This window comes from Chrysemys picta, chromosome 13, assembly GCF_011386835.1.
Source record: "Chrysemys picta bellii isolate R12L10 chromosome 13, ASM1138683v2, whole genome shotgun sequence".
Classification (NCBI taxonomy): Eukaryota; Metazoa; Chordata; order Testudines; family Emydidae; genus Chrysemys; species Chrysemys picta.
In genome coordinates, this window is record NC_088803.1 from 47000122 (window position 1) to 47026133 (window position 26012).

The 26012-nt window shown below is 43.8% G+C and overlaps 1 protein-coding gene across 3 annotated transcripts in view; it reads left to right on the top strand.

Moving 5' to 3' along the window:
- The window catches only part of CDH4 (cadherin 4), a 653967-nt gene extending 629442 nt beyond the window's left edge, over window positions 1-24525 (top strand). For 2 of the 3 annotated variants that reach the window (XM_005302930.4, XM_008178578.4), the window contains exons 12-16: window positions 4167-4400; window positions 6188-6421; window positions 15404-15543; window positions 20586-20750; window positions 22387-24525. In XM_005302930.4, coding sequence (XP_005302987.2) covers window positions 4167-4400; window positions 6188-6421; window positions 15404-15543; window positions 20586-20750; window positions 22387-22593 — 980 coding nt within the window. In that variant the 3' untranslated portion in view covers window positions 22594-24525. Of the gene's footprint in view, window positions 1-4166; window positions 4401-6187; window positions 6422-15403; window positions 15544-20585; window positions 20751-21596; window positions 21704-22386 lie in introns of all 3 variants that reach the window. The other variant, XR_002887781.3, reaches the window with a different exon arrangement.
- The last annotated feature ends 1487 nt before the right edge of the window (window positions 24526-26012 follow it).

The window sequence follows — 26012 nt, forward strand, 5'->3', positions numbered from 1 at the left end:
CTCACCTCAGAATACCCCATAGCCCTATGGCTATGGTGCTCCCTTGAGAGATGGCAGAACCCTGTTCAAATCCTTTCTCTTCATCAGCTGGAGGGGGGACTTGAACTAGGGATCACAACCTTCCAGGTGCATACCCTGGGCTAAAAGTTATGGGGGAACCCCTATCTCTGGCAGCTTTGTGTGAACTTGCCTGGGCAGATGTACATGTGGCCTCTGACCATGCCTATCAGACTGGGCCCCACACATGAGTTAGGTGATGTATGCCTGTCTTCCTTTGGTTTGTGAATTGCTTTGGGGCTTAGGTGGGGAGATAGGTGCCGGGGTGCCTAGTGGGAGGCAGCAGTCTCAAAACATAGCTGCCTAGGGAACTTTTTACTGCAAAATCTTAGGTGGAACCTAAAACCGGGACGTAGGCACCTAAGTCTGGGGTTTAGGTGCCTAAGTACTATTGTGAATTTATGCCTGGACCCATCCCATGCTTTAAAATACCAGGTTAGAATTTGTGGCTCTGATATCTCTCCGACCCCCATCAGCAGATTCGCTGGGGCTGCTGAACCAAAATGATTTTGCCTTTCCTGTCCCGCCGCAGACACCCCCCTTTAAAAGTTGACTGGGAGGGAGTTCTTCAGGCTTCAGCTCCCCACCTTCTCTCTTCTCTTGAGCCATTATTCAGCAACTCCATGAGCTAAAATCTGAATTAATTCCTTTATTTTGAAAAAATAATCTGTTGCTGTTCTAGTGCAGCCATCAAAATGCATATACAACACCCCCTTATTTAAAATGCTGTTTTGAGTGCTTAGGGTAAGGGCGAAAGTTTTGTCTAGGTTAATTGACTCCTTTCAAATTTCTTCCTAAGTTCCATGTGCTGTGTCATCACATACTTATCAAAGCAGGTTTGGGGTTTTTTTCCTTCCCTGAAGGAAGAAACAACATTCTGTTTTGTTAAATCCTTTTGAATATTTTCTGTATGTGATTAATAAGCTGTTCCACTCTTTGGACATGATTTCTCCCTGAACTACAATAAGGAGCTGTTCACACAGGAGCAAAAAGTGCAGCTTCTATTTAAAAAAATCATAATCAGTGTAATGGTTTTATTTCAAGTTGTTTCCCTTTTCAGCCTCCCCTCTGCTCCATCTAGTTTCAGGTGCTTCTATGGGGGGTCCTCTTGGGTTGTCTGCCATTACACAGTGATAAAGAGGGGGTGGATGGTTCCCCAGCACCAGGTCACATAAATTCAGTTTAATTTGTTTCCGCCAGTATTTGTCAGCTCAGTGTTACAAGGCCCCAGGGAAACGTCCTTGTACATAGGAGGGCACTTTAAAGGCATTTGTCCTCTCCTGAATGGAGAAGACCCACCAGGCAGCAGATCTATGCAAACTCTAGAAAATCCCTCCAAAGGTACAATGAAGTGATAATGGGGAAGCATCACAATTTGTATTCACTCCAGAAGCTGCTGCCTGTGTTGAGCAGGCTTTTCCAATGCTGTTAGCTAGAGCAGGCCTTCCAGAGCGCCCATTACAAGGAAAAGGAAAAGACAGTTGTCACTCGCACTGTGGCTAGATGTAGAGTTGTCACCTCTACTCTTGCGTTTAGATCTTTTCCATACGAGCTCATTTCTATTTTAACTCTCAGATCAAGCCAAGGAGCCAGATTCTCCACTGAAGTAAAATGAGCTGTTTTGATTTACACCAGCTGAGGATTCAGCCCCATGATCCTTTTAGGACATCAACACCTCCCTGCCCTTTCCCCTAGAGTAGCTGAAACCATTTGAAACTATCTGTTTGGTAAAGGGAATTTCTATAAATTGTTTTAAATCGTTATTATGACTGTTTTAATCTCTCCTGGGGTTGCTCCTGAATGCACTTCAGGGACATCAAGAACCAGCTGAATGAGTAAATGGGCACAGAGACACCCACTTGCATGCATAAATCAGCATTTGTGCATGCACTTGAAAGTTTCTGTTTTGCATGTGCCAATGCAGATTATTTCAGTCACGTCTGCATTACTGCCTCCTAGTTTCGGAAGCTTATTTTAAAGACCCTTTAAAAACGTGTCCCTAAAGGTGCAGAAGCACATGTAGAGTCTGTAGTCAGTCCTAAAGATATTCTGGGCATCATGTAAACAGGAAAAATCACCTGCGCTTTTCCACAGACGATACTAACAATGACTCTGTTGCATGTACAGCCTTAGTAGCCCCATGGGCTTTGCATCTCTCTGCAGCAAACTCCAGGGCTGATTAAGGGTGTTTGTTCTAAAGGAAGATCTATGCAGAGCTCCAGGGTGAAAGGATGGTGTCTGTGATAAAAGGTTGGGAGGGAGAATGAAGGAATCATGGGAGAAGGATTTTCAGGGCTCCACCAGGGTCTTTGAGACCCCACAGTCAGCAAAAACAAACAAGGAGCAAGTCCTTGTTTGACAGAAGAAGTCCTAAACTTGTTTGATAGAGAAGTCCCAAACAAACAGAAAGCATCATGGAATGATGGAAAAAGTGGTGTTTTTTTAGTTTGTTTTATGCCAGCACTAGGAAGAAGGGACTATGAATTGAAAATATAAGCTTAAAAAAAATTACTGAGGCAGAGCTGTTTGAGAAAATAAGTAGTGCAGAGGCCTGGAACAAAACCGCCTGCAGTTCAGGGGTGGGGGGAAATGAAAAACACTGAACCATTTAAAAGAAAACTAGCTGTTTTTCTTGCTAGAGGGACGGTTATTGAAGCATGCAGGGCTAGGAAAGCAGAAGAACCAGACCTTTGCAGAGGATTTCACAGGACAGTGACAGCTTTTAATCTTAAAAAGTAAAACAAAAACTAAGAGCCTGATCCAGATAACTTTACATGACGGAGCCTTACTCAGGCAAATAGTTCAACTGAAGTCAATGCGACTACTCATCTGAGTAAGGATTGCAGGACTGGGACCTCTGTGTCAGGGAGAGGCACAGCACCCCTGCTACTTGGAACAAGGTTTAGAATTGAAAAGGAGGAGGATATATTTAGTGGGACTATCTATTTTTGCATGGTTCAGGTAGAATCATAATGTGTTTTTGTGACAGTGACCATCTGGACCAACACACGGGGGATTGAACCAAGGACTTCAGACCTAAACACTGGTGTCTCTCCAGCTTGAACTAAAAACATAAGACTGGCCATATTAGGTCAGACAGTAGCCCATCTAGTCCAGTATCCTGTCTCCCACCAGTGGCCAGTACCAGATGCTTCAAAGGGAATGAGCAGAACAGGGCAATATCAAGTGATCCATCCCCTGTTGTCCAGTCCCAGCGTCTGGCACTCAGAGAGACTGTGCCTAAAAGCCATATCATCTGTGCACTGGACAGAGAGGGGGACACGTACACATCCTGACCAGTGCGTTACACTTCTTTTCATCCTTGACCCCACATCGTCTTTCTTATTCCCCTCCCCCCACCCCGCCATCTTGCTTCAGCCCTCCCGCTCTTTCCTCCCAAACAGAAATTAGTAAAAATTATTCAACCCCACCCTCCTACTGGTTTGGGGGTTGAATAAAATGAGACGCAGATCCTAGGTATGGTTTAGAAAAACTAAAACCTAACCCACCAGGTTATGCAGAATGAAACCACTGCAGTTTCAGCCCTTCTCTAGAGAACTGAGCCAAATCTGGAACCATTTATTTGACTGTCTCCAAACTTCAGGGCTTTGGAGAAAATGAGACCTGGACCCTGAACTTTGGCTAATTTTTGTTCTCCTACCAACTAATTACTAGCTATCATGTTAATACCAAATGTCTTGCCTTAAGAACTCCTCCCTTCTTGTTAACTCTTCCTCCCTCTTACTGAATGACTTGCCTGCCCAGTATGATGGGGACACACTGTAACTACACAATTAACGTGGGAATTGTGTAACATGGGGTCTAGTGTTAAATCATGGAACAGCTCCGTTTTACTCAGTGGAACAAAACAGCATTTTTCATGAGAACTTGGCAGATTTTAATGATACCTCTTGCAAGATGTCACACAGGGACAAGGAAATCGCTAGGAATCTAAGGGGGAAACAAAAAAAAAATCCTTCAGGCCTCATCCGTGCTTTAGTACATGGGGCTGTAAGGTTTTCCAAGGGCGTGGACGCTAGCGTCGTTGTGCATGCCACTTCTTGTGCTGTATTTGTCATTACTCGTTTGAATCTGCCTCTCCCGTTCAGGTATCCCCCCAGCAAGTGGCACTGGCACTCTGCAGATATATCTAATTGACATCAATGATAACGCTCCTGAGCTTCTGCCAAAGGAGGCACAGATCTGTGAAAAGCCAAACCTGAATGTCATCAACATAACAGCCGCAGATGCTGACATCGATCCAAATGTTGGGCCCTTTGTCTTTGAGCTGCCAAGTGTGCCATCTGCAGTCAGGAAGAACTGGACCATAACAAGGCTAAATGGTAAATGGGGCAGGCAATCCGGAGGACATTTGGAATCCTGTGCACTAATGAGGACCGTGTACAGTTTCAAACTTCCCTGCTTCTTCATCTGATTTTTTTAAACACATTATGCCCAACATTATAGACAAGATAGCTAATCAGAAATGATTTGTATCAGACCTGTAGCATAATTCTAAGAGCTTTGGCACTTGGCTTCTTTAATGCAGTTCATAATTATGAACAGTTATCAGGACTGAACTGGGTATAAATCATCCGTGATGGCCAAGGGGAAAAAAGCTATTATCAGTCTTCCTTATGTTCCAGGGTAATTGTCATGAGCCACAATCACGATCAATGTTCATTTCTCTGACCATAATTGCTTAAAGGCAGCCTTTTAATTTACCATGGAACCGGGCGGGCTAGGTAAGTGTGAAGATTTCCAGTATGTGAAGGATTTTTAAATTGTGGTGTGCAACCTCCGTTGGCTCTAATTGGCCCACTTACTGGCAGTTTCCGTGTCATGGAGACTGAACTATCCTCTTGTCTTAAAAGCTGATCACTTCCGCCCAGGTTTGAGACACTCTGCCAGGGTGGCCTGAGAAAGCTCCTTGTTCAGTGGCTGAAAAGAGGGATTCAGGCTTGGCCTACACTTAAAAGTTAGGGCGACATCGTTGGTCAGGGGTATGAAAAAACACACCCCCAAGAGCCATAACTCTGCTGGCCTAACCCCCAGCGTAGACACAACTGTGTCAACAGAAGAATGCTTCCGTCTACGCAACTGCTGCTGCTCGGGGATGTAGTGTTTTACAGTGACAGAAAAACCCCTTCCGTGTGTGTAAGTTGCGTCTCCACTATGGGGTTATGCCGGCATAGCTATGGCACCATACCGATGCTGGTGTAGTCTCCATAGTGTAGACATAAGGTACGTCTACACTACCCACCGGATCGGCAGGTAGCGATCGATCTATCGGGGATCAATTTATCGCATGTAGTGTAGACGTGATTAATCGATCCCCGATCGCTCTCCCGTCGACTGCTGAACTCCAGCTCGGCGAGAGGCGGAAGCAAAGTCGACGGGGGAGCCGCGGCACACCTTGAGGACGCAAAGTAAGTAATTTTAATTCGATCTAAGATGCGTCAACTTCAGCTACGCTATTCTCGTAGCTGAAGTTGCGTATCTTAGCTCGATTCCCCCCCCCCCCGAGTGTAGACTCTCAGTCTCCTAAACTGCCAATCCAGCACCTCTTGCAGTCATTACATGTGTAGCAATAGAAAGGAAAGGCAGGAAGAAATAAGATGGTAGGATGTCTGGGATAGGGCTGTGCAAAATGTTGGGGCAGGAGAGTATATGAGCAGAGCCCCAGCGTAGTGGCCCTGTTACAGCCCAGAATTGGGGAGGTGCAAAGCCATTTTATCACTGATTTCCCAAATCTCTCCAGCCAGTTTTCAACATTATCCTCTGTGCTTCACTAGTTCCTTGCCATCAATTTTTAAATTCAAGCAACTGACCACTGGTTTACTAACGACATCAAGCAGGGTTAATAGTATAGTGAACTGGCATTACTTTGAAATGAAGCATGCGTGACGCATCTTGTTCATCCTGTTAGTCGTGGCAGGCTGACCATTCAACAAGACTTCAGGGAAACAGTCTGAAGCTCAAGTGGTTCAGATGTGGAGTAGGGTATTGTAGTCTGGTTAGCCTTTTTCACTGAGCTAATCTGATAGTGAAGTTTCCAATGTACCAGTATTGTTTTTAGCACCCCTGTCAGAACTGCAGTCACCTCTCTGTCTGTTTCTGTTGCCCCCAGGTGACTATGCCCAGCTCAGTTTGCGAATAATGTATCTGGAAGCTGGCATGTATGATGTCCCAATTGTCGTGACGGATTCAGGGAACCCTCCCTTGTACAACACTTCCATCATTAAAGTAAAGGTGTGTCCATGTGATGAGAATGGAGACTGCACTACCATCGGGGCTGTCGCTGCAGCTGGCCTGGGAACAGGTGCCATCATAGCGATCTTGATATGCATCATTATTTTACTAAGTAAGTGTTGCACCAGGTAACAGTGTGCAGAGATCTTAAGTCAGAATCATTCTGATTGAAATGGAAGGTTTATGAGCAGATCCCTCCAGTAGATCACAGAGCAACAAAATTCCATTCTCTCCTTTGATTTGACTAACTGCACTTTAACAATTCAGCTGTGGCCAAGAAAATGGGCCATAAAGCCAGGACTGTCATTTGAGGTGACATAGTCTCCTTTTAAGTTAGCAGCTGCATCATCAAACAATATGAGAAGTAACAGGTTGGAAGCAAACTCTTGTGCAAAATATTTACAGTGAATCGTGGTCCACGTGATGCTAACTTCAGACGCCTTTATTATTTAGTTATGTATTATAGAGAATTGGTACCTGAGCTAAACAGAAAATACCTGGTGCCGGGCAGCCCACTCAAAACACCTCTGTGTCCATCCTTCTGCCAGGTTACCCTTATGTGACATTGTTCCTGGAAATGCTGTTGGCGAAAGAGGTACTCCTAGGATTGATGTAAAAGCATCAGTGTTCCACTTCCCTTCCTGCCCGCCTCCTCCCTAGTCTCACTCTTACATGCTGAATCTTTCAAGGTGCATACCAGCTTCATACAAAGGGTGGAAGTGCAGACCACATTGCTGGTGATTCAAAGCAGAATGGACTGAAGCACTAACCCACAACACTTTGGCCCAGATCCTTAATGATACTTAGGCCTCTGTCTGCCTCTTTAGGTGCCTACGTCCATCATTTAGGTGTCATTTATATTTTCAAAGCTGATGCTCACCTGTCACCTAATCCTAGAGGCACCTAAGTCCGCTAGGTATTTCACATTCCTCCAGTCATCATTCGCAAGCCACTGAGGTGCTGATGCCGCTCCCCCAGCTAATGAGCCACTCAGAGCCCTGGCTCAAGATGAAGCCCCACAGGCCCTGAAGTCAGATTCTCAAACCAGGCAGGGGAACGCCTGTCTTGCCAGCCAGACCCAATCCTACAGGTGTGCACGCAGAGCACACCTAACACCCGTTATGTGCCAGCCCCAGCATCAGCAGAGGCAGGCCACCAATAGGTGAAGGGACCGCAGAGCACCTGCACAAAAGACGCAGGCGACAAAGAGAAATGTACGGTGAGCATGAGAGAGCTGTTGAGTTTGAGCAAGAGACAGAGAGAGAGAGAGTCTTCACCTGCAAGGGCATGTGTTTCCTAAACAGCTGACCTGGCTTAGGTGCCGAACTCCAGGAGAGGCGGTGTGGCTAAATATCCCAAGGAGAGGGCTCAGCTGTCTGCGGCTCATTAGCCAGGCACACCAGATAACCACATAGGCACCTAAGCTCCTCTCCTCACCTCCTCCCCACTCCTCTCCTCAACTTTTCACTCCTGGAGAGGTTACACAGCTCCCCACTGAGCCAGCTGGTTTCTGCAAGTCCCTTTCTTAGGCCAGGTCTACACTAACCCCCTAATTCGAACTAAGGTACGCAACTTCAGCTACGTGAATAACGTAGCTGAAGTTCGAAGTACCTTAGTTCGAACTTACCTTGGTCCACACTCGGCAGGCAGGCTCCCCCGTCGACTCCGCGGTACTCCTCTCGCCGAGCTGGAGTACCGCAGTCGACGGCGAGCACTTCCGGGTTCGACTTATCGCGTCCAGACAAGACGCGATAAGTCGAACCCAGAAGTTCGATCGCTCGCCGCCGAACTACCGGGTAAGTGTAGCCAAGGCCTTAGGCACTTAACTATCCCCATGCAGTGTATGGGGCACCTTCTCAGAGCTGAAAATTCCACTAGGGTTAGGCATTGCAGTGCTGAGTGGAGCAGTGCCTAGGTACCTTTAAGGATCTGGGCTTTTGTGCTTCTATAAGGCCTGTCATTTGAGCATCTCAAACATTAAGTCTCACAATAACTTTGCAGATTAGGTGAGTTATATGATTAGACCCATTTTATAGATGAGTGAAGTGAGGCACTGAGAGGTTAAGTGACTGGTCCAAGGTCGCCCAGCAAGTGAGTGACAGAATACATAATAGCACCCAGATCACCCACCTGTCTGTCTGTCTATGGTGCATATAGGTTGCTGCTCGTGGCATTTAGAAACCAAGTCCCTGACTACCGGTTCCTGCTGTACCTATTTCAGGTGTTGGATTCCAAAAGAATGACCGATATTCCCATCCCTTGTAAAAATTCAAGTTTGAAGAACACTCAGGAAAGATCGTTTAAACATACATTGGGGTCTTTAAGACAAAGACGTAAATATACACCACCTCGAGCTGGCTGAACCAAGCAAAATAAAAATGTTCCAACTCACATTTTTAAGAAGCGAGTGTACAAGTAGATCCATTCTTTACATTACTCCTTTGTATATATCTTTTTTTTTAGACAGGAAACAACTTAATCATTTCATATCAGAATTAAGCTTGATATATCTGGCAAAAGATTAGACTACTTGGCCCAGAATTTTACAGGTATTTAGGTGTTGTGCCATTCAGTATTGCAACACCTAACTAATTTAGGAGACGAAATCTCATTTTCAAAAGCTTAAATCCCACTGTCTTTCAGTGAGAGGCTCCTAAGTGCCTAAGTCACTTTTGAAAATGAGACATAGGCACCTAACTCAGTTAGGTTGAGTGAAGCGAAATGCCTATAAAAATCTTGATTTCTATCTACTATCATTTACTCCTCATGCAAGCTAACCACCTTCATTCATTTGCAGAGTTACAGTTTTTGTGGATGGTTCTAGGAATGGTAAAAATGGAGTTATGTCATTGGGTTCTATTCTAATTCAGGTGCTCGTACAGCCCTTATCACTCTAGTATCTGAGCACTGTTGTCATATTGTCAGCAAGAAACATTTGCTATTCACAAGCCTGCTGAAAGAGTTGAGAGGCTGTATCATAATGGTTTAAGGGGAAGATGCCCTGTTTCTAGCAGTGCCGTCATTCCTGGGCTTTCATGAGCACTAACATTAACTAAATGTATACACATTTAAAAATAAAAATGATATCATTATAACTTCAAGCAGGAGTTGGCACAGTAGGGACGGATAAAAAGAAGCACTGACATGTACAATGAGGTAAATATTCATCAGGAAACGCAGGATGAAACTGTGGGACTCCCATTAAAGTTAATGGGAGTTCTGGTGCTAAATCACACTTAATATTTACCCCCAATGTGTTTAAATGGAGAGCAGACAGAGCAACTTATGCCGTGAATGCTGCCTAATATATATATGCTACGGTACATTAGGAGAGTGGGATTCCATTGGCCATACACTCAACCCTCTAGCGCTTGAGTTTCAATGATGGGAGCATACAGTTGTATATATAATTTATACATGCAAATGCAAAGGTGGAGCATTAAAGCAGGGTATTTGCATCTGCACATGCCCAGCTATGCACCTAACTGTCCGCGTGTGCATGGAAAAAAGTCTCATAAAATGCGGTATTTGTAGAATAAAATGCAATGCAGATTTGTCACACTCGTCTCTGAAAATCTGTCCCTTATTATCTACACAGGGTACAAAGGATTATCTGGTCCCTTCATCTAAATTATTAATGCTTTTTTATGGCCACCTCTTCCAACATAAACATAAGCTGCAAGTACAGGGGGCTACCCCTGCATTTGCACATAGTGATAGGCAGTGGTGTGTCCATGCACAGTGCCACTGTGTGCAGCATGGCTGTACTTTGCAATACGCAGGTGTGCTTTTTGCAGGTGCATGATGTGTGTGCGTATGCAGGCCTGATTTAAGCCCCATCAGATGAAATGTTGGCCTTTAATGTTGATTTCATAAAAAAGAATGAGGGCATAGTAAAACTTTGAACCAGAAGTAACAGACGCGATAGACCGCAAGACTTTCCTTTTGCTGCCTCCCGTATAAATCAAACTCGAAAGTGTGATTTAAACACTTGAAAATTCTATTGACTAAAATTAACTTCAGCTGACACTTGATTTAAGATATTCCTTTTTCATTGTCAGATACATTAGCCCATTTTAAATTATGGTTTTTATTACAAAAGCTTATTTTTACATTCATTGTCATTCTAATTGACTTTTTTAATGTTCAAGAGCTGCAAAGGCCTCTATCAGTGATGAAAAATGTAATTTGCGATGAGAAGAGCTTTTCAGTTACATTGTCCTACTGTCTCACCTCTTTATTTTTAAAGATATATTTTATGCTGTGACCTCTGAATGATGGTGTGGAAAAAGGCACATGTGATTTTTTTGCTCTGTAATTCCATTCTGGAGTCAGGCAGGTCAAGCTTTATAAGTCAGACCAAGCAATAGGATACACTAGATGCAGGAGTGGATTTACCATGAAACAAACCGTGCAGTGGCGCAGGGCACCCAATGACAGGGGGACCCCCAAAATCCAGGACAAATATCTGACAACCGGCCTCTGAGTCAGTGGCACAGCAGAGCTCAGACAGGCTGCCTGCATGCCGTGGCCGGGGGCCCCATGCCGCTCCCGGAAGCAGCCGGCTGCTGGCATGTCTCTGCACGCCCCTGGCGGGGAGGGGAAGCGGCTCCATGTATTGCCCCCACCCCAGGCAGTGCATGGAGACCCGCTGCCCCCCTACCCCCGAGGGGCGCACAGAGACGTGCCAGCAGCAGGGCTAATGTAGCCCTCTGCCCACTCTGCCTCCCTCCCTCCACACCACGCCACTCCCAGAAGTGGCCAGCATGTCCCTGAGGCCCCTGGGGTGTGTGTCTCCACGCGCTGCCCCTGCCCCGAGCACCGACTCCGCAGCTTCCATTGGCTGTGGGGGTGACGCCTGCAGGCAGCAGCGTGCGGAGACCGCCCTGGCCCACCCCGCCTGGGAGCCGCTGCCAGAGGGTGTGTGTGCTTGTCGCTTTGGGAGTCAGGCCACCCGAGGTAAGTGCCACCCCCCTGTCCTCCTCCCGTACCCCAACCCCCTACCCCAGCCCAGAGCCTGCACCCTGCACCCAAATTTCCTCCCAGAGCCCACACCCCTCACCTCTCACCCCTCCTCCCACACACCTGCCCCAGCCCAGAGCCCGCACCCAGCACCCAAACTTCCTCCCACAGCCTGCCCCTTGCACCCCCTCCTGCACCCCAAACTCCTGCCCCAATCAAGGTACCTCACTTTATTTTCATTTACTTCCCATTACTTATAATATAGGAGGAGGAGGAAGAAAAAAAGAATGAAAAACGGGGTGGGAAATACGAGAGAATGTTCTTTTTCTTGGCTGGGTCCCGAGGAGGTAGGGAGGACAACAGTGAAGTTGCACACAGGACACCACTAACTCTCTAAATCTGCCCCCTGACTAGCTGACTAGGATACACTAGCTGTGGTTGCAAGCGGTAGAAAGTTTCTTTCTTTTACCTTGGTGCAATGTTTTTTTCCCTTCATACTGACGTATTAGCTGCCTGGATAACACACTTGAGGAAAGAACTATGCAGTAAAAAATTGTGAAGGGTGAAGACAATAGATTTCAAGAAAAACTACATGCAGAGTTAAAATGGATCTAACAGTAGTAATACAGCTTTCCATTCTGTCGGGTGAATAAAAGGACGGAGAGAGAGAACGCACGACATCTGCTATTGACACTTTGAAGGTCTTTTCTTCAAGGTAGCTGTAAAGGCATTAATGGCACCGTTTTTCCAAAACGCGATGGAAAAGTAGCATTAAAAAAAAGACCCTGCTAACCATTATAATATTGTCTTTGTGTGCCAGGCAGAAAGCTTGTTGTGAGAGACTTGAAAAAAATGACAAGAAAAGGACTTCAGTCATGTGCTAAATAGTCAAGAGATTTTACATGACAGATAAGAGTTACATTTTTTTCAAATTTTTATTTTACTCCAGAATAGATCTGGGATACGCTGTAAAGAAACACAGAACTATCTGAAAATAGTTCTGTTAGCTAGCAGGCAGGGATGGCAGGCAGTTGGCACACAATGGCAGTAATTAGTTGTCCAGACCTCCTCTGTTCACTTCAGTGAATTCTTGTTGGGTATAAATACTGTCGCGCTCAGAAGAAAAGAAAGAGGAAGAACTCAGAGCTTCCTAACCACTTTAGATGAAAGGACATCGGATAGCTCGCCTTGATTGCAAGTCCCTTGGAGTCCGCACAGCCCAAGTTTGTCTCATTTTCCCTCTTGTGCTCAGTGAAGTGATGCTGAGGCACCATGAGGAGACAAGGAGAAAAAATGTTTTAAAAACCACAGCGAGACAGAGCAAAATATGAAATGTTCATTCCCATTGCTCAGCTAAATACCCGGGGAGAGCTAGAGCCTCCAAATAGAATTTGAAAACCCTGCATTTTCCCTGCGGGTGTCTCTTCACTTGGGAAAAAGATGTGTTCTTAAGGCGAGTTAGCTAATATGTAGGAACTAACATGAGGTAAAATCTTAGTGAGGACAAGATGATCTGTGGTTTTAATATGAGTTAGCAGGGTGAGGCAAAGACTATAGCAGGGGCGGGCAAACCTTTTGGCCTGAGGGCCGCATCTGGTTTCCAAAATTGTATGGAGGTCCGGTTAGGGGAGGCTGTGCCTCCCCAAACAGCCAGGCATGGCCTGGCCCCTGCCCCCTATCTGACACACACACACCGCTTCTCACCCCTGACACCTTCTCCCCCCACTCCCCAGGACTCCTGCCCCATCCACCACCACCCCCCGCTCACTGTCCCCTGACAGCCCCCCTGGGACTCCTGCCCCATCCAAACCCCCTGTTCCCTGATAGCCCCCGGACCCCCCACTACCCCATCCAACCCCCCCCCTTCCCTGACTACTGCCCCCAGGACCCCTGCCCTTCTCCCTGGCCTCTGACCGCCCCCGGACCCCCTGCCCCTGACTGCCCCCCACCACCCCATTCAACCCCCTCTCTCCTTCCTGTCTGCCCCACCTGGGACCCCTGCCCCATTCAACCCCCGTTCCCTGCCCTCTGACCGCGCCAACCCCTATCCACACCCCTGCCCCCTGAGTACCACCCTGTGTTAACTCGTGTTAAAACTACAAGCTGCCTTATCTTCACTAGAATTTTACCACATAGTAGTTAGCACGTTAGCTATCACCAGTTAAGAACACATTTTTTCCTAGTGAAGATAATGTGACAGAGCCGTAATCTGATTGTTGTTTTCTCAGCTGTATATCAATTATTTGAGTAAAAACTAGAATAATGGTGAAGTTTTTTTAAAGCTAACAACAAGAGAGGTTGCATTACCTAGTGTTAGTGGAGACCTGTGAGAGTCCTTAGTGCTGCTAATGTGTTTGATTAGTTAATGTGATTTTGGAAATATAGAAAGCCTCTCCCAACCCCCACCCCAAAAAAAGAATGAGAATGAGTCCAAACTGAATTATATGGACTAATGTTATCCACCCCATTACATCCCTTCTGAGTAAATTGCAGATCATTAAGTGGGGGGGAAAGATCACAGCAGTGTCGTCTTATAAACACAAAGGGCATTATTGTTCTGCCACTGAAAATCACCCACTCATGGGAAAGTGCTCGACATTAGACTGTGGCTTGGTTGCTTCTTAACATCTTGATGCCTCTTCCCCTGTTCCTTCATCCTCCAGCTCTTGCGGTCATTTGCGTTTTAGAATAAACACTTGGAGAAAGCTACTGTTCTCCCATTTTCTGTTCATTTTCTTTTGGATTATGCATGTGGCTCCTTTCAACCTTGGCCTCAATCAACATGCTGAAAGGAATATGGGTAGCAAAGAGCTTTTGGAGGAATCTACACCCCCCCCCCAATTGATCTATCCCTTTTATATTCTTAACATGCAATAACGGGTTAAGTATCAGAGGGGTAGCCATGTTAGTCTGAATCTGTAAAAAGCAACAGAGAGTCCTGTGGCACCTTTGAGACTAACAGAAGTACTGGGAGCATAAGCTTTCGTGGGTAAGAACCTCACTTCTTCAGATGCAAGAGGTCTTGCATCTGAAGAAGTGAGGTTCTTACCCACGAAAGCTTATGCTCCCAGTACTTCTGTTAGTCTCAAAGGTGCCACAGGACCCTCTGTTGCTTAATAACGGGTTAGAATTGTATGAAGCTTACTAGTAGAATTTAAGTATTCTTCCCCAATCATATTGGGGTTTGTAATCCATGCTAAAAGTTACAGCATTTGCAATTTATTCCAGGCTTGTTTGGTTAAAATGTACACCTTGAAACATTCAGAGGAGTCTATCATTGGAGGTATTCACACAAGAGCTGGGTGACATTTGTTGTGTTGATTTTGGTGGCTTGCTGAAGTGCTTCCATTTTGTATAAAATACTTCAGTGGTCATAGTGCCAGAGAAAGAGAATAGGAATGACACTGTCACACAGCGGTGAGGGCACTCATGGTGGGGGGAGACCAGGGGGTCCACTCCCTGCTCCTCTGGTTATTTAATTACTTATACAAAGTGGAACAGCTTCAACAGGACAGCTTGGAAGATATCCATCCTATAGCCTGTTTGGGGCACTCACCTGGGAATGGAGAAACCTGAGTTCCAGCCCTTGTTCTAGAGTGGCCATCTGAAGCTGACTGTCCCACATCTCAGGAGAAAGCCCTAGCCACTGGGCTATTGAGTATTGAATCTAGCCCTTCAATTGCTTTGGTTTTATTTAAAACACCTGAAATGAAAAGTTTCATTCAACCAGGAATTTTTTTTTATATATTTTTGATTAACAAAATATGCTGAAAAGATTGGGTTTCAGTTCCACCCATAATGTTTTTTTTTTTTCGTTTTTTTGGAACTACCAGCAAACCAAAAAGTCACTTGTTCCCCCAGCTCTATTTACAACAGCATTAACCACTAACACGGCTAAATAAATGTCGCCTTAGCAAAATGGAACTAGTCGCACGGAGATGGTACATACCTCTGCTACTTCCGGGTGTATAAATCAGGACGTGGCTCTTTGTTGGCAGGCACATCCCATCTGTTATGGAAGCGGGGGAGGGGAAAGGTTAGGGTGTTTTAACACGCTCCCTTCAACCGACGCAGCTCGTCCGTGTGCTATGTGAAATCTCACTACTCTGGCTCGTGTCATTCATTGTTGCAGCCATGGTCTTGCTGTTTGTGGTGTGGATGAAACGCAGGGAAAAGGAGAGGCATACGAAGCAACTTCTGATTGACCCTGAAGATGATGTGCGGGACAACATTCTGAAATACGATGAAGAGGGAGGTGGAGAGGAAGACCAGGTGAGGAGAGCTGAACACTCAGCCTGAGGTCGCCCAGAGTCATTTTTCTGCATCTTACAAACCTCAGACTCTTCATTATGCTCCCAAGTGTGATATTTTAGATAAGCATTTGCTGCCAGGCTCATCCTGGCCAGGGAGTAGCCACAAGATTTGCATTAGCTGTTACAGAGGTGTACTCGAAGTTACAGTTTATATTGGGGGTTTTTTCATTGCTTTATATGCACAGGTTCAAGTTCTTGCCTCATTTATGCCTGTGCAACTCTGTTGGCTTCAGCGGTGTTGCATGAGCATATATAAGAAGCAACATGTTCCATTGGATGTAGCTGGGACAATGCACCATGGATGGGACATTTCCAGGCATGTTGGACAGTGATGTGGGTCAGGTGCAGCATTTATCTACATAAGCCTATCTGCTGGGGGAAATTTGACAAACCAAATTGACACATATAAACAACATTTCTATTATTTCAATAATTAAAATTGTGTATTTTCCCATTTTCCATTTTGATGGCTGCATAAAATCAGATAGCAGCTACCACCCTCCCCTGGGTCCCATGGCCCCAGGGTTTGCTTGAGCTTTGGGTTTTTTCTGTATTTCCTTAATAGTCTCTAAGGTGCCTTTAATTTCTCTTAATTTCTGGCCTTAATTTGTAAGAAATGTCTAAATATGTTTGGGGATTTTCTTTTCCACTGCGAAGCTGATAATGGCAAAGCTTTGCTTCGTAGGTAAGCTGTGTGTGTGAGTGTGTATGGTATGGTGTGTTCGTAGAATCATAGAAGATTAGGGTTGGAGGAGACCTAAGGAGGTCATCTAGTCCAACCCCCTGCTCAAAGCAGGACCAACCCCAACTAAATCATCCCAGCCAGGGCTTTGTCAAGCCGGGCCTTAAAAACCTTTAAGGATGGAGATTCCACCACCTCCCTAGGTAACCCATTCCAGTGCTTCACCACCGTCCTAGTGAAATAGTTTTTTCCTAATATCCAACCTAGACCTCCCCCACTGCAACTTGAGACCATTGCTCTTTGTTCGGTTATCTGCCACCACTTAGAACAGCCGAGCTCCATCCTTTTTGGAACCCCCCTTCAGGTAGTTGAAGGCTGCTATCAAATCCCCCTTCACTCTTCTCTTCTGCAGACTAAATAAGCCCAGTTCCCTCAGCCTCTCCTCATAAGTCATGTGCCCCAGCCCACTAATCATTTTCGTTGCCCTCCGCTGGACTCTCTCCAATTTGTCCACATCCTTTCTGTAGTGGGGGGCCCAAAACTGGACGCAATACTCCAGGTGTGGCCTCACCAGTGCTGAATAGAGGGGAATAATCACTTCTCTCAATCTGCTGGCACAGCACCTACTAATGCAGCCCAATATGCCATTAGCCTTCTTGGCAACAAGGGCACACTGTTGATTCATATCCAGCTTCTCGTCCACTGTAATCCCCAGGTCCTTTTCTGCAGAACTGCCGCTTGGCCAGTCAGTCCCCAGCCTATAGCAGTGCATGGGATTCTTCCGTCCTAAGTGCACTTGTCCTTGTTGAACCTCAGGACCAACCCCTGAGGCACTCTGCTTGATACCGGCTGCCAACTAGACATCGAGCCATTGATCACTACCTGTTGAGCCCAACGATCTAGCCAGCTTTCTATCCACCTTATCGTCCATTCATCCAATCCATACATCTTTAACTTCCTGGCAGAATACTGTGGGAGACCATATCAAAAGCTTTGCTAAAGTCAAGGTATATCACGTCCACCGCTTTCCCCATATCCACAGAGCCAGTTATCTCATCATAGAAGGCAATCAGGTTGGTCAGGCATGACTTACCCTTGGTAAATCCATGTTGACTGTTCCTGATCACCTTCCTCTCCTCCAAGTGCTTTAAAATGGATTCCTTGGGGACCTGCTTCAAGATTTTTCTAGGGACTGAGGTGAGGCTGACTGGCCTGTAGTTCCCCAGATTCTCCTTCTTCCCTTTTTTAAAGATGGGAACTATCTTTGCCTTTTTCCAATCATCCGGGACCTCCCCCAATCACCATGAGTTTTCAAAGATAACAGCCAATCACATCAGCCAACTCTCTCAGAACCCTCGGATCCCTTGCATCCGGCCCCATGGAATTGTGTATGTCCAGCTTTTCTAAATAGTCCTTAACCTGTTCCTTTCCCCACTGAGGGCTGCTCACCTCCTCCCCATACTGTGCTGCCCAGTGCAGTAGTCTGGGACCTGATCTTGTCTGTGAAGACCGAGGCAAAAAAAAGCATTGAGTACATTAGCTTTTTCCACATCCTCGGTCACTAGGTTGCCTCTCTCATTCAGTAAGGGTCCCACTCTTTCCCTGACCTTCTTCTTGTTGCTACATACCTGTAGAAACCCTTCTTACCCTTCACATCGCTTGCTAGCTGCAACTCCAATTGTGCTTTAGCCTTCCCGATTACACCCCTGCATGCTCAAGCAATATTCTTATACTCCTCCCTAGTCATCTGTCCAAGTTTCCACTTCTTGTAAGCTTCTTTTTTGTTTTTAAGCTCACCGAAGATTTCTCTGTTAAGCCAAGCTGGTCACCTGCTATATTTGTACATAGGGATGGTTTGTTCCTGCGCCCTCAATAAGCTTCTTTAAAATACAGGCAGCTTTCCTGGACTCCTTTCCCCCTCATATTAGCCTCCCAGGGGATCCTGCCCATCAGTTCCCTGAGGGAGTCAAAGTCTGCTTTTCTGAAGTCCAGCAGAGTCCGTATTCTGGTGCTCTCCTTTCTTCCTTTTGTCAGGATCCTGAACTCAACCATCTCATGGTCACTGCTGCCCAGGTTGCCACCCACTTCTACTTCCCCTACCAATTCTTCCCTGTTTGTGAGCAGCAGGTCAAGAGGAGCACGGCCCCTAGTTGGTTCCTTCAGCACTTGCACCAGGAAGTTGTCCCCAACACTCTCCAAAAACTTCCTAGATTGTCTGTGCACTACTGTCTTGCTCTCCCAGCAGATGTCCGGGTGATTGAAGTCCCCCATGAGAACCAGGGACTGTGATCTGGAAACTTCTGTTAGTTGTCTAAAGAAAGCCTCATCTACCTCATCCTCCTGGTCTGGTGGTGTATAGCAGACGCCCACCACGACATCACCCTTGTTGCTTTCGCCTCTAAACTTAACCCAAAGACACTCAACAGGCTTTTCTCCAGTTTCATACTGGAGCTCTGAGCAATCATACTGCTCCCTTACATACAGTGCAACTCCTCCACCTTTTCTGTTGTGTTGTATTGTATTGTGTAGAAGGGGGAGAGTTACAGATAAAAAGAAAATATTGATGTATACTGTGTGTGGAATTTTCAATTTGTGTGTGTATAATATGATCAGAGTACATAGATCATGGATATATAATGTACAGCTGTAAATTGCTTATGCATTTGTTCCTGCCTATCTCAGATTATTTTAGGGACTTTTAGAAATGTATTCATTTTCTTCTCTCCGATCCCTAGACAGTTGCACTCACAACTAAGGTCCCTGGCTTTTCAGGTGGAGATATACAAGAAATAGTCCCATTAAAAACACTCTAAACCATTTCTAAAATAGATCTTCTCTCAAATCTGTTGTTCATATAGAATGCATAAAGCTGTGAGGTAGTATAAATGATTTATCAGCATTTGTTTGTTGTGGGCTGCATAACTTCATAGATACGGATGCGCAATGTCAAATTAACTGTTGGTGTGAATGGATTCAACTTTAACAGAGTCAATGGAACTGAGCTTCTTTATTCCAGAAGTGAATATGGCCAGGGACTGTAATACAAAGGGCAAACGGAACTGCCCTAGAATCTCATTTTCCTTTAGGTATATCATTATTCTGGCATCACTTTTATCGTAAAAGGAATTTTTATGGTTTCTATTATGGTAGTGCTTAAGATCCCCAGTCACGGACCAGGACCACATTGTGCTAGGTACTGTAAAAACTCAGAATAAAAAGACAATCCTTGCCCCAAAGAATTTCCAATCTAAGTATCAGAGACAATACGTAGGTACAGATAGACAGGGGAATACAAGGAAACAATAAAACAGTCTTAGCATCAGTGCTGCACTAATGTCAAAACACTGGACTTATGAACTCAATCAGACCCATTTAACAGAATCCAGAGTCAACTCCAATCGTCTGCTCTCCCTACATTTACAGAAGCCCTCTGACATCCATGGGAAAGAAGCTTCTCACAGTCAAGCTCTTATTCAGCACAAAACTCCTCATAATTAGCATTTCTCTCGCTTTCTTCTTTCTTGTTTTTAATATCACGAAGAAATTATTTATAAATGCTGCTCCTGTAGATTTAAGCATCCCACATCCAAGGGCAGTTCTCTGTAGTAGGAACAGGTTAACCAACAGAACAAAGCAATAAATATTCAAACCAGCTGAAAAATCTGGTTTCAAGCAACTGTAATGTGGTTTTAGGAAGAATTCTTTAAAAATAGCAGCAAAGAAAGTGTAGCAAAACACCATTACAGTTATGAATTTGAAATATTACCTAGTGCTTGTTACATCTTAGTCTCATTTTTACCATAATAGATCTATAGGAAAAGAACCTATTCATTACAAAAGATCTATATCCATACATGCTATTCAAGTTTGTTTTTAATCTTTTAAAATACAGAAACATTATTGCAGTAATATAGCTACCAATATTGATTTTCTTACAGTAAATTACGTATTTGATCAAAATGTTGCACATATATCCACAGCCACAGATGTGCAATAAATCCAAGTTAGCACAAAGATATAGGGTATTGAAGTGAAATACGCACAGTGTTTCAAATATATTTGATTTAACTTAGGTGTTAAATTTGTTTTAAATGGGGTTAGTCTCATGGAGCACACATGGGTCAGTTTCATGAGTTATTTATTGATTAGATTAACACAACTAGAGATGCCATATAGATGATGGTGAAATTTTGCTATTGACTTCAGTTGAAACAGGATTGGGTGCATCTAGTTATTTATATGCCAGTGTAATATAGACCTTCTTGAAAATCTCAACAAAAAGCTCTAGGTTTCACTCTGTGCATCTCCATTTGTTACAGGATTATGATTTAAGCCAACTTCAACAGCCGGAGACTATGGATCATGTACTGAACAAGGCACCTGGAGTCAGACGAGTGGATGAGAGACCCATCGGTGCTGAACCCCAGTATCCTATAAGACCAGTAATCCCCCATCCTGGGGACATTGGTGACTTTATTAATGAGGTATGTTCTTTTAAGCTTTCTCTCTCACTTCTCAAGGCTTGTTCAGTCAGCTAATACCACTGATACAAAATGCTTGGAGTAAAATTTACCAACACATTTTCAGTTCTCGCCATAGGCCAAAATTCTGCTCCCATTACTCAGTCAAGTAATCAAACAGAAGTCAATGGACGTGATGGAAACAGGACTTGGCCTCGCAAAGGCTTTAAAGCCAAAATGAGCCAAAATGCAACAATTAAGCCCAAGGTTTATTTTCTACTTTCACCCAGAATGCAATACTGAGCATGTATGTAGCTTTTCATCTTCAAAGAACTGTGCCCTAATCCTGCTCCCATTTCAGTGCCTAGGACTTTCGCAATTGCCTGAAATGAAAGCAGCATCTGGTTCTGACCAAGAGGGGTTTTTTACAGATGGAGAAGCTGTGGCAGAGGGGTTAAATGACTTATTCACAGCCACAAAAGCTATCAGGAGCTCCTGCTTCTCAGACCCCTATCAGTTTACATGCCTCCATCTCCAACAAGCTCTGTTTGGCACCAAAACCTTTTCATAAAAGAGAACTGCTTCTCATAACTGAGCGGAGCACATTAGATTATTGCAACTTTACTGCACTTTTAATTCTTTTTAAATGTTTATCCAATAATTTTTTTAATGAATGATTGTGTGTTTGCGAACCAATCAATGTGTTATTTCCTCTGAGACAAAACACGATTCATTTCATATGTCAGAAATATGAATGTGGCAGCAATTTAATTCTATCATATACCAATTTCTGCTGGTTTTTTTCTTATTCTTCTCATTAAATTCTTTCTCCCCTTCTCTTCACTGATGTTTACGCACCTCTGCGTGCAGACACACTTCCACTATTATTCAGTCCAGTAAAACTAATTCCACCCACTCATACCTTGACTGCAGTTTCTGGAAATGATTAATAAAGAGGAACTTTTGCTGTAGATCAGGTACTTTCCATTATGTTATTTTTCCCTTATACTGGACCGGAATTAAATCTGTATCCATATCCCAGGACCTCTTCCCTAGTCTAGCCCAGCCTGTCCCCAACTGCAGCCATATAAAAGGGTCTGTGCAGAGTGACCCAGAAAAGAGACCTTTCTAAAATGTGCAAGAGACTCACCTTGTACAGTTGAAGCACAAAATCTCATCCTAAGTGTTTTGCTGGATCAAGGCCACCACCCCCATTAAAATCTGTCTGTCTAGGTACTTACAGTCCCCATTATCACAGTCCCTGAAGAGTTCTCTTAAGTTTAACAGTGTGATATATTGAAGTGTTAGAATTGCAAGGTATCACTTTAAGAATTGTGGGGAAGTGGTGTTCCTGGTCCTGCTTGCAGACTAGAGGGGCTCTGTAGTGAAGTGTGTGATCTGAGAGCAGCACTCAGTTCTGCAGACAGACAGCCTAGAGTAAGGTGGGGTGAGTTGTGTCTCTCAGCTTTTAGGGAGCAGCCTGCTTTGTCTCTCTCTGGTTTTGGGTTCTTGTGTGTTATCATTCTGAATTCTAAGAAATAAAGTAGGGTTACATTACAAGCTTCCAGGAAGCATATTTATATTTTTATCTAACTTCTCTCTGTGTACACCCTGAACGTAACAAACAGCATCTATTACTACAGTTTCTTTGTAATCCCAGGGTTTGAGAGCAGCAGATAATGACCCTACAGCCCCACCCTACGATTCCTTGCTGGTCTTCGACTACGAGGGGAGTGGATCTACTGCAGGCTCTGTCAGCTCCCTCAACTCCTCAAGCTCCGGTGATCAGGATTACGACTACCTTAACGACTGGGGGCCTAGGTTCAAGAAACTGGCGGACATGTATGGGGGAGGCGAGGAAGATTAAACTGACCTCATGTTCTTATTTAAAAAAAAAGGAAGAAAAACATTTTAAAAAAAGACGAAAACAGGAAAAAAAAAGAGACAATGAAGAAGCAAGAACTGTACAGAAGTGGCAGCTTTTTTAATTAATATCCCCTGCTGACTGTATTATTTTTAGTGGTGATTTAGGAGGTTTTTCTTTTTGTTTTTTAATGGGTTTGGTTGGGTTTTTTTAGAACATTGAGCTGTCTAGCATGAACACTTGTCTCTGCTGCATTATTTTTTTTTAATGTCAGCCGGGATATCACTCATTTATCCGCTTTATGACTAAAGAGAGTGAAAGGCACTCTGTCTTAACTTGAATTTCTTAGAACAGAAGCACTGTTTTTAAAATATATATATATATATTTGAAAGTGCCTTTTGGTACATGTATCAGATTCCCTTCAATCTCAGGAGTGATCAAAACAAACATACAAAAACAAATGTTTCAACCATCTTGAGCAGCACTCTCTATGACCCTAAGCCAGTTCTAGCTGGGAAGGAGTTAACAAAAGGAACTGTGGAGATTGTTTCTTTTTTGCCTTTTTTTTTTTTAAGCGGGTGACTCGTTTTGGGGTGGGGGAAAAAAATCTTAACAGCCATCTTTAAGCCTAAGCAGGTGGTGAATTAGTCATATTGTTGTATATAATTCAGTTTTATCAGATGCAAAATATTGACTGGGGTTTCTCCTGTAACCTGGTCACACTTGATGTAGCTGCATAGAACTATAGCATTGATAAGCCTTTGGTTATTGCAACAAAAAATCTCAAACAGACTTTGCATAAACCCTACAGTAAATCATGAAATGACCAAAGGCCATTTGTTTGTTTTTTTGCTATCGATGTGTTTTTGGCTCCCCCAACCTTTTGAGTAGTGTAAATAGAAGCTGGGTTACATGTTGCTGTCATGCATCCATAATGATGCTTGTTAGTATGAAAATCAATGCCGTATTCCTAGCTTAACCATACACAGGGACAGAGCATAATCAGTAACCTCAAGACTAGGGCAGTGTTAATAACTCGGACAGTTTATCAGTACATTACCATGACATTAGAATAAAGTAGGTCTAGTACAATATTAATGCCTTTGAGCATCAGTAGCCAAAGCTCAACAGCATCATGTAACCCAACTAATGTGTGTCCTTTATATTTGATGGGTAGGCACTTCTATCTATAGTAAATGTCTTTTGGAGAAGAAAAGCAACAAGGACCTAGTAAGTATTTTGTGGTAAACATGCTCAAACGTTGCCAATTAAGCAAGAGGTTTTGCAGCATCCAGACACAACGTCAGTATTATAAATGGTAGCATACTACCTAGTTTATATGTAGGGTCAGTTTAACCAATAACAAATAGTTATTAGCTTTTTTATTATTATTATTATTATTACATTTTTCCTTTACTGATTTGGACTAGTGGCTTTATGTCTAATGTTTGTAAAATGATTTAGACTGCATGGATGTGTAATATAAACCACATTTAATGGATTATGAGCCACTTAATTCATGTGCTATGAAATCTTGGATTACCTACGTTTTATATTCTGCAGACAATTTTGCAGTGGGTTCACTAAAAAATTGTAGAAGTGCTTAGATATATTTTCATTTAAATCCAAGAATGTGCACAGTATCAGAAGGTGATTATCCAGGGGATGATCATGCTTTTTTGATATGTAGATTGAATGCTGAGAGTTAAACAGGGGGGAAGCGGGAGAGAAAGTGTGTGCGTGATAATGAATTGACATTGTTTAAGAGGGAATACTAGGCTGCAGGATTGTGTCTATAGATTTTTAAAATGCTCCTAGTGCATTTTATATTTCATTGTATCATATTTTCTATAAAATGCAATTTCTGTAAATTAATGAGCATTTGAAATGTGTCTTGTCTGAAATGGAATGTGGTAAAAGTATGCTTGAGAGGACTCAATCTCTATCTTTTATATTATTAATTACCAAGTATGCCAGGGGGGGGAGGGGGTTTGGTTGGCTTATCCTTTCACTGTCCAGGAAAAAAACAAAACAAAAAGCGTACATACAGGTTTCTTGAGGAGAGAAAATTGCGACAGGTAATACCTGAGGAAACAATGAGGAGTCCAGTGGTAACACATCACTGTTGTTCAAAAGGTGCTGGTTATCAGCAGATGCCTCATCTGGGATGAAGTGCAGTGCATGACAAATTCAGGATCTGATGCCTTTCAAAAATATTTACCCCATAATTGGGAACTCAGCCTTCTTCATCTTGCCACTTGCAGAGTCTGAAAACCTTAGTTCACTAGCACCACACACCTCACCCCTCCAGCCCAATGTTACACACTAGCAAACTTTTCTATACAGCATCTGGCAAGTCAAGCAGTTTGTACCTGCTCTGCTACATGGGGAAAAAATGGCACTTGTACAGCAGCCCGTTTTGAATTTCAGTCTCCTTGCAGAGATTTGGCCTATGGTCTTTATCCATGTACTGTCTTGATCCTCTTTCTTTCCAGAAAAACGTTTGACTTGAATAGATTATAACCAGGATGGATGATGCACCTGCATGGAAACTGCCCAATCGCAACAAAATGAATTAATAAAAAACATGCACTTAGTGTTTCTCAACTCTCATTCAGTTGTTTGAAACCATTATTGTAACCTCCTTTTCATCAGAGAAGGAAGAAACAAAAGGGGTGGAGGGAGTTATCCAGTTTATAGACACGAGATGCAAGCAGTGCCCCGTTCTGTCTAGCTAGCATGTTTCTTTCCCTCTATGCAGACAGCCAGTCCCTGGAAAGCTTTACTCTAAGTGAATAGCCAACCAGGAGTCAAACCTGATGGTCCCCAGTTCTAAGTTATGCTATGCAAACCACTTGGTACCAGTTGGCTAATGCAAGTAGTCTAAACATCTGTTCTGGAAGGATTGGTGTTACCTCTTGAGTCTTTGGTGGTGGATTTTCCAAAATAAAAACAGTATGGTAGTAGTATAGGTAAAAATCCTGAACTGTGATAACAAGAAGCTGAGGTTAGGGAGACTGTACAGCGTAACTATGTACAAGTTAATTTGATTATCCCAATAAGTGGATTTACAATAGAGATGAACAAGACATTTATCCACCAACAGTAAAAAGGACATTGCTAGGGTTAAGCGTATCACACCATTTAGTGTTTACCAATCCGAAGACTAACAGAAATCTTTCAGTGGTTTAAAATAAAATAACCTGTTTCCATTGGAAATTTTAAAAAGAAACAAACATTTCCCTGCAGCATTTGCCCCTCCAAATATTACAGCCCATGTTAGTGCATATGAGCCCATTCATGAAACAAATTAATCTGTTGTCTTCTGACCAAATTTGACTCACACTTTCCCCATAAGACCCCAATGACGTCCATGGGGGTAACTATGGAAAGAATCTGACCCATTGTCCAAGCTGCGGGA